The following is a 14,485-nucleotide window of genomic DNA, read 5'->3' on the forward strand; positions in this document are numbered from 1 at the left end:
TTACTGCTAACGGTGCTGGAACACTTGTGATGAGGAAGACGGAAAGGCGCCAATGAAGACATATGTTTATTTATAAAAAAAATCACAAAGTTATAAAAATGATTAAAGAAAACACTTGTTTTTACCACTTGTGACAAGTATTAGGACACACTCAAAATGTTGTAAATAAATTGTCTGGTCAAATTATAAGGTTAAATAATAAAAATGAAAATGGTATTTTCTGGCATTTCTTTTGTGTGTGATTATAATCCAGGATTCGGATCTCACATACTAATATAAGAGTTTCTGCTTAGTAAAAAGCTTCTTTACATCTCACCAATAGATGTCTCTAGTGAAGTTCTAGTGATTCAAGAACAAGGTTCCTAAATTGGTTCATATATACAGAACTTCCAAGAATTTGAGTGGTGTGGTTGTCAATAATGGGTAGAATTGGTGAATGTTACACGTGTGTAAAGTGATCACTTGAACCAGCCTATGACGGTCGTCAGCCCCGTAAATGCCCAGACTTCCATATTCTTCTTCATCTTTGATGAGATGTCAAAAAATAATATTGATTTCTATACATTAATATTATATTATCAAATATATCATTAAAAAATACACTATGACACATCGCTCACTCCTTTCAAAAACGTCATAAATAAAAAATCTTCAATTTTGAGTTGTGCATGTTTTCGTAATGCCCAGAAAATGTACTATATTCCAGCAAAAGCGGCATATTTTTAACTTAATATTTACCCGCTACAGGGCAGAATGTGTTATTTTTGCATTTTGAAGAAAAGGTATTGTTTAATTATTTCTTTAAATATACTAAATATTTTTCAAATGGAGAAAAAACCTTCAGGTTTACCTAAAAAGATCTGTTTCATTGTAAAAAGTTAAATAAGTGGCTTGATATTTATTTTTAATACATTGTATTATATGTTTGAACTTTAAAAACGTTCTCCTGAAAAATCAAGTTTGTTTATTTATGACGTTCTTGAAAGGAGTGAGCGACATGCAAAATTACATAATTTTCAATATTCTTAATGATAAGACAATGTCCATTCGTTGCCTAGGCCAAGTTGTATTATCAATATTGAAATTAGGTGGAATATAAAATAATAAACCTTTGAATAGACCCATTCGGAAGAAACAAACGGTATATTGATTGATTTCATTACAGATCGACCATGTGGTGTTGGGGCGCGGGCGTCCCGGGGGCCTGTGGCACCGCCTGGACCCGCTGGTGGCCACGCTGAGCCCCGCGCGCTGGATGGGGCTCCCCGACCTGCCCGCCTCGCACTCGCACCACAGGGCCCCCGTGAGGGCGGTGGCCGCCTACTACGAGCGCTACGTCACCTGCACGGGGATACAGGTACCCGACCTGACCCAACCTAATCTAACATTCTTCTTCTTCGTCTTAGTCGTCATTACTGAGGGTTGTGACCCTTGTGGAAGCGATGACTCTTCTCCAGTTATCCCTTGACTGCGCTGCATGTGGCGCTCCAACCTCCTTAACTTGATCGGTCCATCATGTGAGGATCTTCCTCTCCCTCTCTTTCCCTCCAGGCTACTGATCACAACTTTACTTTATTCACTTGTTATTATTGTCTTTTAATTTTTCTTTGTAATTTGTTTTATCAATATTAAATAAATGTAAGTTTGTCATGTATATCGTAGTCATATAGGAGAAAGTGGCCAAGTGCATTGTTTTACAAAAACGTGATCATTGACTATTTGATATCTTACTAGCTTAATATTGCCCTGAAAAAATCCCAAAGGATTTAGGACGTATACCGAGGTTCCATTGTAAATTGAATTGAATTGAACCTAACCTGATATAACCGGACATGACGTGTGTTGATAGAATGTTTTCCTCGTTTATGAGTTTACGGGTTTTTGTTGATAGAGATTTCTAAATCTCTTCTAGGTACTGTCCGTTATCCTTTATACATCTCTTACGAGTCCGCAAGCGTAAAAAATTACCCGTCCGAAATGTGTTAGTTATTGATTGTCTTTTTGCAGAGGTTTTTCCGTAACCACACCATGGTGACGGCGGTGAGGCCCATCAAGCTGGTCGGGAAGGGAGACGGGGGCCTGGAGGCGGTCAGCCAGCCCGTGACCCCCGCTTGGTGTGTGTCCGGGTAAGGAACTCGTCCCCCCTTCTTCTTCCGATGCCGCATCGTGTCCCCCGACGTTGGCAATCACTCCGGAGAAAGGTTCTCTGTCATCAGCCGCTCGGAACAACTCCCCACTTATCTTATTCCGGCCCAATCTCTTATATTTCTCAGCCAGGATACTCGCATTCTTCCAACTCCTTTTTATTCCCTAAGTCAGGGGCTCCCAATCTTTTTCAGCCCGCGGCGCACTTACAAGCTTAGTATTTTGTCACGGCGCCCTCCATTAGTACGCTTTTTGGAATAGACATAGTGACATATATTTATAATAATTCAGAATTGAAACAGAGAACAACAAAAAAGAAAATATTTGTGGTCTCGGATAATGATAGAGCATTGACTCACGGCGCCCCTCTTTACTTTCTACGGCGCAGCAGGGCGCCGCGGCGCACACTTTGGGAACCCCTGCCTTAAGTGGTTCCTTTCACAATTAGTTGGAGGAAGGCATATTTCTCACTTCTCCGCACATATTCCAGGTACGAGGCATTGTGGTGTTTGAAAATGTTGCAGAATACATGGAAACACGTGTCACAATAGATTTTAAGAAATAACGGTGTTTACTGAGTTAAATTTAAATTAAAAAAGCAGACCTTTCGCCTCCTGCTTGACCAATTACATCTCAGGTTAAGCACAAAACATTGGTTTCTTGAATGTTTTCCGCAGATACTTTGTGGCACATTTTATAAACTTACAAAGTTATTTAATTTTATAAAGTTTACAAAACATAGGCACCGTGGCGTAGTTGGGTAGACGCTCGACTGCAAAACTGGCATCACTGGTTCAATTTCACCAAAAGAGATTAATTTTCAATTGGTCTGGATGTTCTGGATCGCATTTTGACTGCATTCAGTCTACTTACATCCTCCTTTTGCCAACACCATACTCACTCCCATACATTAGGAACTCCGCTGTGCACTTTACCAGTATAGCTTTATCTGAAAGGCTTTTATTTGCTGTAACTGATTTTAGTTATTTCCATCTGTGTACATTGAAACCTCTATCTATCGTTTTTTCAAGGGACCTATCGAAATAAACTAGGAATGCGGGAAAACAATAAATGCGGGTAAACAATCTGTATGACATACCAGTAACTCAAGTGTACTTTTTTGCAAATTTGCACAAAAATAGTTGATATTATTTTTTTGACATCTCATCAAAGATGAAGAAGAATATGGAAGTCTGGGCATTTACGGGGCTGACGACCGTCATAGGCTGGTTTAAGTGATCACTTTACACACGTGTAACATTCACCAATTCTACCCATTATTGACAACCACGCTACTCAAATTCTTGGAAGTTCTATATATATGAACCAATTTAGAAACCTTGTTCATGAATCACTAGAACTTCACTAGAGACATCTATTGGTGAGATGTAAAGAAGCTTTTTACTAAGCAGAAACTCTTATATTAAGAATTTGAGTAGCGTGGTTGTCAATAATGGGTAGAATTGGTGAATGTTACACGTGTGTAAAGTGATCACTTAAACCAGCCTATGACGGTCGTAAGCCCCGTAAATGCCCAGACTTCCATATTCTTCTTCATCTTTGATGAGATGTCAAAAAAATAATATGAAAATAACTCCTGTAATTGGAGATAATCCAGATTTTGTGAACAAGTATTTGGACACACTCAAAATGTTGTAAAAATAGTTGGTTTTAGAAAAAAAAAACGGTAATGGGTATCATGCAAATTGACAATAAAACCAATTGATAAGTATTCAAAATGGTTTATTTAAGAAAAACATAGACAATTGTTTACTATTTTAAATTTTTACAGTCAAAAATATCAAATTTGGAGCGTAATTCAAACGATGAATGCGATAAAATGATGATAGAGAAACGATCAATGCGATCTATTTTAGTATGAAATGAATCCGGGTTAGAAGAAATAAACGACACATCCGGGAAAACAATTATTCGAGGAACTATAGATAGAGGTTTCACTGTATTTAACAATGTAACTAACACCGTCATTCTGATGTGGTATAGTTGTATTATTATGGTCGTTGGGTCGCGGCAGTCAAGCATCGTCTGTTTCCAGGTACGACACCGCCAAGAAGGAGGCCTTCCACTACGTGTGCTCGCGCGTGGTGCTGGCCAGCGGGGCCTCGGACCGCCCCAACCCGCTGGGGGGCGCTGGGCTGCAGGGGGCCGTGCGGGCCCCCGCGCAGCTTCGCCGGGCCCTCGACGCCCTGCAGGAGGCTAAGGAGAAAGGTATGGTGCACACTCAAATGTTGTATTTTTTATTTATTGTTTCGGCATTAACTTTGTGGTAAGACATGTTACAATGATTAAAGAAAACACTTAGTTTTTTACCACTTGAGTTTTATTATAGACTACATGTTTCAGAAGTTAAACTTCCATCATTCAGGTCTGTATGATAACTAAAATATAAAATATAAAATTGTTCTATAAATAAGGAGAGGGGAAAGTAAGGGGAAGGGGTTAGTCAAGGGACGGAGTTTGAATACAAAGGAAAAATGGAAAGCAATGGTGAAGAATTTTGAAACAATATATTATTTAATAAATTATTATTAGAATAATAATAATTCTAATAATAATTTATTAAATAATATATTGTTTCAAAATTCTTCACCATTGCTTTCCATTTTTCCTTTGTTTTCAAACTCCATCCCTTGACTAACCCCTTCCCCTTACTTTCCCCTCTCCTTATTTATAGAACAATTTTATATTTTATATTTTAGTTATTATACAGACCTGAATGGTGGAAGTTTAACTTCTGAAACATGTAGTCTATAATAAGACTCAAGTGGTATAAAACGAAGTGTTTTCGTTAATCATTGTATTTTTTAATTTTAAATATTAAATTCAAAGATTTGAATCTACTAAGATGTATATTTAATTTTTAACTATCGTTTACCCGGCATGTGTTGCAATGCCACTAAAAAAAACCATTATCTATTTGATTCTTAATAGTAAAGAGTGAGTACCTACTTTCAAATCAAGATTTCATTTAGTGATAAATTTATATCAAAATCAAATTCTGTATTTGAAAAATGGACAGTATTTATTAAATATGTATGACTTTTTAAACTCCCACATACTTACAGTTTCGTATGGAGTTTTTTTTATGGTTAAAATACTTTTCACGTATTGTCATATCGTAGTCATACAGGAGAAAGTGACCAAGTGCATTTCTTACAAAAACGTGATCGTTGACTATTTGATATCTTACTAGCTTAATATTGCCCTAAAAAACATCCCTTAGGATTTTAAGCTTGGAAGGATAATATATTGACTTGTTGAAAATGACTAACTGCATTGATGTTTATTTTGTTGCCAAGCAAAAGTGACTTAAACGGCCCTCCTGAACATTTTACCTTTTGTTATATGGTCACTTTCTCCTGTACGACTATGATATGATTGTTTTAATACAATGACTTCCGCGAGGACATAAAGAAGATATTTCGAAAGTTTCAAACATTTCCTATGCTTAATATAGCAATGCATCAAGTACAAACAGACGGGACATTTATATATATATATATATATATATATATATATATATATATATATATATATATATATATATATATATATATATATATATATATATATATATATATATATATATATATAACGTGGTAATATTTTCCTTTTGAAAATTAAGTGTAAATAATATGTAAAGTGGGTGTATAATAATAAAATAAACAATGTGTTGCTTTGTAATTAAAGTTTATTCTTAATTTATCTTTATAATATATCTATCTATCTATCTATTTATTTGATTCTGACAGTTAATAATATTATCGGAAGTCTTTTGTTTTATTCTGAGCGACGCATGCGGCATCTGGTGGTAGAACTGTTTTATGTAGGTACTTTTTGTAAGTACTTAATAAAATGTATAGGTAGGTACCTAGTTATTTTATTACATCTCCCCCCTTGGGGATGAAAATTCATAGTAAAATTTTCACTCGTCCTCCGGATCATCTTCTTGTAGTGAAGGGACTGGTATAAGTTTAGTGATATGATAAAGTTTTTTTTTTTTTTTTTTTTTTTTTTTTTTTCTTTCTTTCTTTTTTTTTCTTTTCTCCGTTCTTTTTATCTTTCTTTTTTTTTTTTTTTTTTTCTTGACCCTTTTAAAGTAGACACAGTTTTTTTCAATCCATTTGTTTTTTTCTTTTGAATTCCTTCATTTTTATTCAGATCTCTTAAAGTATCTTCTAATATAACCAAATGTACAACTTTTAATTGTTCATCTCCATTTTCATTCAAGTTTAATACTGGATTCCTGCTTAGACAATCTACTTCTAAATTCTTCTTTCCTGGAGTATATTTTATTTTATCTTTCGTAGAAGTTTTTTCTACTTTATTTTTATTTTCATTTTTCAAGCACTGTTTCTGTGTTATTTGTATGTCTTCATTTTTATTCTGATCTTTTAAAATATCTTCTAATTTAACCAAATTTACTACTTTTAATTGTTCATTTGCATTTTCCTTCGATTCTAAAACTGGATTCCTGCTCATACAATCTGCTTCGAAATTCTTCTTTTCTGGAGTATATTTTATTTTATATTTTGTAGAATTTTTTTTCACATTATTTTTATTTTCATTCTTCAAGCACTGTTTCTGTGTAATTTGTAAATCTTCATTTTTATTATTAATCTTATCATCCTCCTTTGTTTTAAACCAGCACGTTGCTTCAGAGTGATATCGAGTTCCCTTATTTAAATTTTCACAAATCTTACATGGACTTTTATCTTTAATTTTATCACTAGTTCTTAGATTTCCACGTCTTCTTTGATTATCTTCTAATCGTTTTCTTTGATCATCTTCTAATTTTTCTCTCTCACTCCGAACATATTGTAGTAATTGTTTTAATACATCTAATGTTTCATCATCCATTTCCAATTAACAAAATTGTCGTTTTATAACGTGGTAATATTTTCCTTTTGAAAATTAAGTGTAAATAATATGTAAAGTGGGTGTATAATAATAAAATAAACAATGTGTTGCTTTGTAATTAAAGTTTATTCTTAATTTATCTTTATAATATATCTATCTATCTATCTATCTATTTGATTCTGACAGTTAATAATATTATCGGAAGTCTTTTGTTTTATTCTGAGCGACGCATGCGGCATCTGGTGGTAGAACTGTTTTATGTAGGTACTTTTTGTAAGTACTTAATAAAATGTATAGGTAGGTACCTAGTTATTTTATTACATATATATATATATATATATATATATATATATATATATATATATATATATATATATATTAAAATAAATAATAAAACCCTTATCCGCACCCCAATGGTGCATAGGGCACTGCGTCATATAAACGCAGTGTTATCTTGATTGTTTACACATGAAGGAAAGGTGATCAGCCCTCCGCTTCAGGTACCAGTCCAGGGTAATATTGAATAAATATTACAGTGAAAAAATGACTTATATTTATTTTTACCCCCCTTGGGAATCGAACCCGGGACCTCCAGAACGGTAGCCGAGCGTGCTGACCATTACACTACGGAGGCGGACTTATATATATATATATATATATATATATAGATAATCATAAAAATAAAAATTTGCAACAATTGTTTCGCCATGTGAATTCAGTTCATCATCTGTGGTTTGATAACTTCTGTGACAGTCTAAAAGCGTAGCGGTGATCTAATACTGCGTGCATTCTCCAGCAGGAGAGAACCCTCTGCCCGTGCTGGTCATCGGATCCGGCCTCAGCGCCGCGGACGCCATCCTGCGGCTGCGGAACAGCGGTCTTCCCGTGGCGCACGTGTATCGCGGAGCTTCCACCGCGCTCCGGAGCCTTCCCGCCGACCTGTACCCGGAATACCACCAGGTAGGTTCATGCCTCATCCCAGAGTGGCAAAATTGTTTAATGTATATAGAGGTGGGGACTGACTTCCATATTTGGTCGTAACGTAACATTCACGGCGAGCATCCAACATCGGATGGAGCACTCGGAATGCTGTATTGACTATGCGAATGCTCGCATAGTTACGTGTTACGTTACGACGAAATGGCTCCGGTCAGTCCCTACCATAAGGTGTTATACATCGTCCAGCACTCGGAGCCGTAGAGGAGTGTGGGTCTGACAATTGTTTTGTCAATGGTGCACTGAAATCAGTTATAGCGAATAAAAACATATCAGCGGAAGCTAAACTGGCAGTGCACAACGGAGTCCTGGTTCCAACTCTAATGTATGGAAGTGAAACATGGAGTTGGCAAAAGAAGGATGAAAGTAGACTGAATGCAGTCGAAATGCGATCTCTCAGAAGAATGTGCGACAAAACGATGTATGATAGATGTGCGAATAGTGAAATAAGGAAGGAATGCAAAGCTGAGATAAGCATTATCGATAAAATTAAGAAAGGTGTGTTGAGATGGTTCGGACATGTAGAACGAATGAGTGAGGAAAGAACGGTAAAACAAATTTATGAGGCGAATGTTAGCGGGAAAAGAAGCAGAGGAAGACCGAGAAAAACATGGCACGATCAGGTATGCCAAATACTTTTTTTTTTTTTTTATTAATTTTTTGGCAAAGCACCCAATTTTGGGTGATACCTGCCATACTAGTGATTTTACATACTTAAACAATATTTTTTTTTTATTCATTTTTTTGGGGTCACACGCTTTTGCCATACTTTTTTATATGTCTAATAATCGCACCGTTAACATTTTTTGAGTTCATTGACAATAGGTGTTGGACATTCAGCGGGAAGGACAAACCCTCAGACCGAATGTCCTGAATGAACTCGAGGTTAGGGAGTAAGGGGCAGTTGAAAAATATGTGGTCAGTAGTCTCATCCTCCTGTCCACACGCGCACAGCGAACAAGTTAGAATATTAATCTTTTTGAGGTCGGATGCAAGTACTGTGTGTCCGATCCTCAGCCTACACAGAAGGGACACATTCAGCTTGGGAATCTTAATTTTGCGGAACCAAGGGGATTTGGGTATCACGGGTTGGATTGACTTGTAATAGGATCCAGTGGATACTTGAAAGTGGTCAGGTTAGGAGTCGTAACAATCGGCAGGTATGTATGAGGAGATGCATGAACGTGGAAGAGGCGAAGAATGTTTGCAAGGACAAAGTGGTGTGGCGCTCTATTCTCTCTGCCTACCCCTGCGGGGATGCGGCGTGATGGTTAGTTAGTTAGTTAGTTATACTTTTCCCTTAAGAAGAAGAAGAAGAATATGGAAACACTCTCCTTATCATCCATTGTTTACTTTGTGGAATACCACTTTTATAAACACTTATTCCTGACTACCGAATAATTATGGAATGATAATCTGAAACCGATATTCACAAATGAGTGTTTATAAAAGTGGTATTACACAAAGTATACATTGGATGATAATGAGAGTGTTTTATTACCATACCACAATGCTTTTAATATACAAAAAAAGAATATGGAAATCATAATGATGATTGGTAAATTCACGTATTTATCTGTTTCTAGGTCCACGAGATGATGAAAACTGGAGTGTCCGGGAATAACCCTCTCTACACCGCCTTCCCGGACCACTCCATCCTGGAGATACACCAGAACGGGAAAATCATAGAGGAAGGCCACGATCCCACGGACATTATGTCCCAGCGGTCCGTCAAGCTGCTCAACGCCAAGACGAACGAGACTGTCGACATCGACGTGTCGCTCTGCGTCATCCTCATCGGCTCCCGGCCGGACCTCAACTTCCTCCCGGACAACTTCGAGAGCAGCTGCATCACCTGGAACCTGGAGAAGTCCGGACGGAAAGACCAGACCTTCGAGATGAGTCTCGCGGAAGAGGGGAACGGAAAACCGATTCCGCACCCGACGGAGATGTGCATCAAGTGCTCCTACAAGAACCAAAATAAGCCTAGGGCGAGGCAAAACGATTGCTTCCTGAAGACGCAGTGGTATAATTTCAAAGACATCGTCGGTGGACTGCAGAAGGCGCGCCAAGACGGGCGGAAGGAGGCTCAACCGACAAATGCAGACCCTACTAAACAAGACCTCTTGAAAAATGCTGTGGATAAGCTTAGCGTCAACAACGACCTCCAGGGAAGTGGCCTGGGACTCGGAGTGACCCCCGACAAGCCCATCGACTGCAGGAACAATCCCATTTTGATCGATAAAGCGTCCCACGAGGTGGTCAACGCGCCGAAGGGCCTGTACGTCCTGGGTCCGCTAGCTGGTGACAATTTTGTCAGGTTCATACCGGGCGGCGCTTTGGCGATTGTCAGTCACATTTGGAAAGAGAAAAAGGTCGAGTGAGGTGATCAATAGATGCATTCGTGTTATAGGTGTCTCGACTTGAAATGAAACTATCATTCTACCAATCTATCATTTTTATTTGACAAAAGATGGAGGTTTTTTTGCATATACAAGGACAACCTCCATGTTCTTTCGTATAAATGTGATAAATGAAAATGATTTGAATGATAATAATAAACGATAAAAACTATGCTTAGGCTTCCCAGCTCGTGCAACCTGGAATTCGGCTGGCTTAAGTGGTCACACTTGTGTAACACTCACTATTCTGTCAATTATGGATCAACCGTGTTGCATTGATTTTTTAAAGTTGTTTAAATGCAATGTATTGGATTCTTGCGGGTGGCTTTTAGTTATTTAATATATTTTGAAGTACGGCTGATAGTGGGCCCATCACTAGAGAAATTCGTGAAGTACAGTGACAGTACAGTACAGCAGTGTAAATGCATTTTACATGCGTTTTTGATTGACCCGAAGACCAACATGCACTAAAGGCCGGGGTAAAACAATTATTTTTGCAACATTTTGAGTGTGTCCACATACTTGTTCACAAATCTGGATTTTCTCCAATTACAGGAGTTATTTTTCATATTATTTTTTGACATGTCATCAAAGATGAAGAAGCATATGGAAGCTAAAATAATAAAAATGAAAATTATATTTTCTGGCGTTTCTCATGTATGTGATTATAATCCAGGATTCGGACCTCACATACTAATAAAAGAGTTTCTACTCAATAAAAAAGCTTCTTTTCATCTCACCAATAGATGTCTCTAGTGAAGCTCTGGTGATTCGAGAACAATGTTTCAAAATTAGTTAATATAAATATGTAGAACTTTCAAGAATTTGAGTAGTGTGGTTGCCAATAATGGGTAGAATTAGTGAATGTAAAGTGATCACTTAAACCAGCGTATGACGGTCGTCAGCCCCGTAAATGCTTAGACACTCATATTCTTCTTCATCTTTGATGAGATGTCAAGAAATTATTTTTGGTGTAAAACGTGGCTCTTTTACTCCTATTCAAAGAAGATTGATGTTTCATCAAGTTAAGACACCTTTAATATAGATATCGCTCACTCCTTTCAACAACGTCATAAATCAAAAAACTAGATTTTTCAGGAGAACGTTTTTAAAGTTTAAAAATACAATAAAATGTATTAAAAATAAATATCAAGCCACTTATTGAACTTTTTATTGTGCAACAGATCTTTTTAGGTAAAACCTGAATGTTTTTTCTCCATTTGAAAAATATTTAGTATATTTAAAAAAAATAATTGAATAATACCTTTTCTTCAAAATACAAAAACAACACTTTTTGCCCTGTACCGGGTAAATATTAAGCTAAAAATATGCCTCTTTTTCTGGGATATAGTACATTTTCTGGGCATTCCGAAAACATGCACAACTGAAAATTGACTATTTTTGATTTATGACGTTCTTGAAAGGAGTGAGCGATATATCATCCGTAGGGTGAATAATCCAGTATCTGAGAGAATGAATAATAATAAATAGGCACATTCATCACCGGTTTTATACTCTTATGAATTTTCTAATATGAAAGGATATTCCAATTATAGTCCCCTTAGTATCAAATTAACATACTTTAGCCGTTTTTTTTAATGCTTAAAATGTAATTATGTTTTTAAGTTATTTTATTCACAGACAGCTTATAACGCATTCGTTATTTCGGAACGTAACGTTACTTTTGTATCAATAACTTATTTTTCCATTTCGAAACACCGTTACATATTCAAACAGTTATATAACGCTTTGATCAGACTGTAGGAGCATTTAAATAAATAAAAAAAGGCAATACATAATAAGGACAAATTCGTCCGCCTCCGTAGTGTAGTGGTCAGCACGCTTGGTTACTGTACCGTAGGTCCCGGGTTCGATTCCCAAGGGGGGTCAAATAAATATAAGTGATTTTTTCACCGTAATATTTATTCAATATCACCCTGGACTCTGGTACCTGAAGCGGAGGGCTCATCACCTTTCCGTCATGTGTAAACGATCAAGATGACACTGCGTTTATATGACGCAGTGCCCTATGCACCATTGGGGTGCTGATAAGGGTTTTATTATTTATTATTATCATATATAATAAATTTATATCGTATATTTCTTCAAATTTTATTGAAAATATTTTACTTTCAATCTGGGTTCATAGGTAACGAAGACTGCTTTATACACATACTTAATTTTATTTAATTTCTATAAATAATCCCGCAAAAATGTGGGGCCAGTCGTTAAGGTGTTAATATTATGCATACTCAAATTCGAGCGTCGCCGCGCGTTCTTAATTTTCAATTTAATTAACGTTCTTAATTAATCTCAAATTATGTCTCAAACTTCAAAAGTGCAGAAAAAACTTGATTCCTTTTTCAAAGCAGGATTACTGGAAACTAGTCGATATCAAACAGCAACATCACTTCATGATGAGTGTCCAAAGACAATAAATAGAATTTTGTTTGTGTTTTGTATTGGTTATTTATACATGTAAAAGGAGTGTTCATATTTCGAAAAAAAGTTTTTCAATTTATTTTAAACCTATTTTTATTTAACCTTTTAACCGCGTTAACTTTGTTCCTAAGAGACGCCCGTGCGCAGCGGTATTTCGCCGTTTTTTAAATGATTACATTTATCATGTATTTAGTTAAGAAACGATTTATTTTCCTAAACAAAAACGTTCAATGTGCCTTTTTGGTACTCTAAAATACACGTGTGTCACATTATTGTTGAAATATATCGTAATATAAACAAATTAGATCGGAACATAAATAAATCAAAGCACGCATCGTGTGACACTCTTACCCACTGGCGTTGCGTAGCGTCGAGAGTGAAACAGATATAGGGCATGATTATGGCGCAGACTAATTACCGACCGCAAGAAAAATCAGGGATCTGTTCTTTTATTCATCCTTGTGATGTTACAAATTATTAGTCAGATATTTCAACAGATGTCATAAGAACAAGGAATAACGTATTATTTTATCCAAAGTTCCACAACATGAAAAAATCCCTCTAAGTTGAACTGAGGTTCGAAACTTGGAGCAATGTAAAAACACAAACGCTTATGTCAGCCGCGTATGGGGCATGTTTTGTTAGAACACATACGGTTATGCGAGCCGCGTGGATCCAGTTAACGGACTTTCGGCTTTAACGGACACCCCCTCCCCCTCAATTAGTCCATCATATCGAGATTTTACTGTACACATCACAATAATGTATTTTTAACATGTTTTATGAACGAATTTAGAGAATTCACCGATTGAATCTTTGAAATAACTTTTCGGCACGATGTACCATACTGACACATATATACACATATATTATTGTCAAAAGATTTAAAAATATGTATGCAAATTTAGGAGTATGTATAAACTGAGATATTTTGTACAATTTGATAACAACTGCTTATTTGGAAATTTTATTGTATTATGTATATACCGCTCACTCCTTTAACAACATCATATTTCAAAAAACTTGATTTTCAAGGAGATCGTTTTTAAAGTTTAAAAACGTTATAAAATGTATTAAAAATAAATATCAACCCACTTATTGAACTTTTTACTGTGCAGCAGATCTTTTTAGGTAACACCTGAATGTTTTTTCTCTATTTGAATTAAAATATTTAGTTTATTCAAAAAAATAATTAAACGATACCTTTTTATTAAATTGCAAAAACAACACTTTCTACCCTGTAGTGGTTAAATATTAAGTCAAAAATATGCCGCTTTTGCTGGGATATAGTACATTTTCTGGGCATTCATGCACAGCTGAAAATTGTTAATTTTTTATATATGACATTGTTAAAAGGAGTGAGCGATATGTGCAATTTTTTAATTTATATTTCAAAGCAGATGAAGAAGAATATGGAAGTCTACGGAATACGCAAGATCTTTAAGCGTCTCCCAGTATGTAAAATAATTTAGAAAGAATCTTGCATACATATGAAGGTTTCTGCTAATAAAGAAATCTTAATGTCAACCACAGATGGTGCCGAAGAAGTACATGCAATACGTTTTAAATTAAAGCATAAATACAGCTTCTAAAGAAATTTGGGAAGTGTGATTGTCAAT

General features: G+C 36.0%; 1 protein-coding gene across 2 annotated transcripts in view; it reads left to right on the forward strand.

The window, feature by feature from the left end:
• Window positions 1–12,220, forward strand: part of LOC148301607 (oxidative stress-induced growth inhibitor 1-like) — a 51,626-nt gene extending 39,406 nt beyond the window's left edge. Inside the window, exons 5-9 of one of the 2 annotated variants that reach the window (XM_088273005.1) lie at window positions 1,166–1,357; window positions 2,008–2,126; window positions 4,202–4,374; window positions 7,823–7,986; window positions 9,609–12,220. In XM_088273005.1, the coding sequence (XP_088129131.1) occupies window positions 1,166–1,357; window positions 2,008–2,126; window positions 4,202–4,374; window positions 7,823–7,986; window positions 9,609–10,406 (1,446 nt within the window). In that variant the 3' untranslated portion in view covers window positions 10,407–12,220. The remainder of the gene's footprint in view (window positions 1–1,165; window positions 1,358–2,007; window positions 2,127–4,201; window positions 4,375–7,822; window positions 7,987–9,608) is intronic. The other variant, XM_088273006.1, reaches the window with a different exon arrangement.
• The last annotated feature ends 2,265 nt before the right edge of the window (window positions 12,221–14,485 follow it).

The sequence above is a fragment of the Brachycentrus maculatus genome, unplaced genomic scaffold, assembly GCF_059751285.1.
Source record: "Brachycentrus maculatus isolate JH-2025_06_01 unplaced genomic scaffold, ASM5975128v1 h1tg000536l, whole genome shotgun sequence".
In the NCBI taxonomy this organism is placed as follows: domain Eukaryota; kingdom Metazoa; phylum Arthropoda; class Insecta; order Trichoptera; family Brachycentridae; genus Brachycentrus; species Brachycentrus maculatus.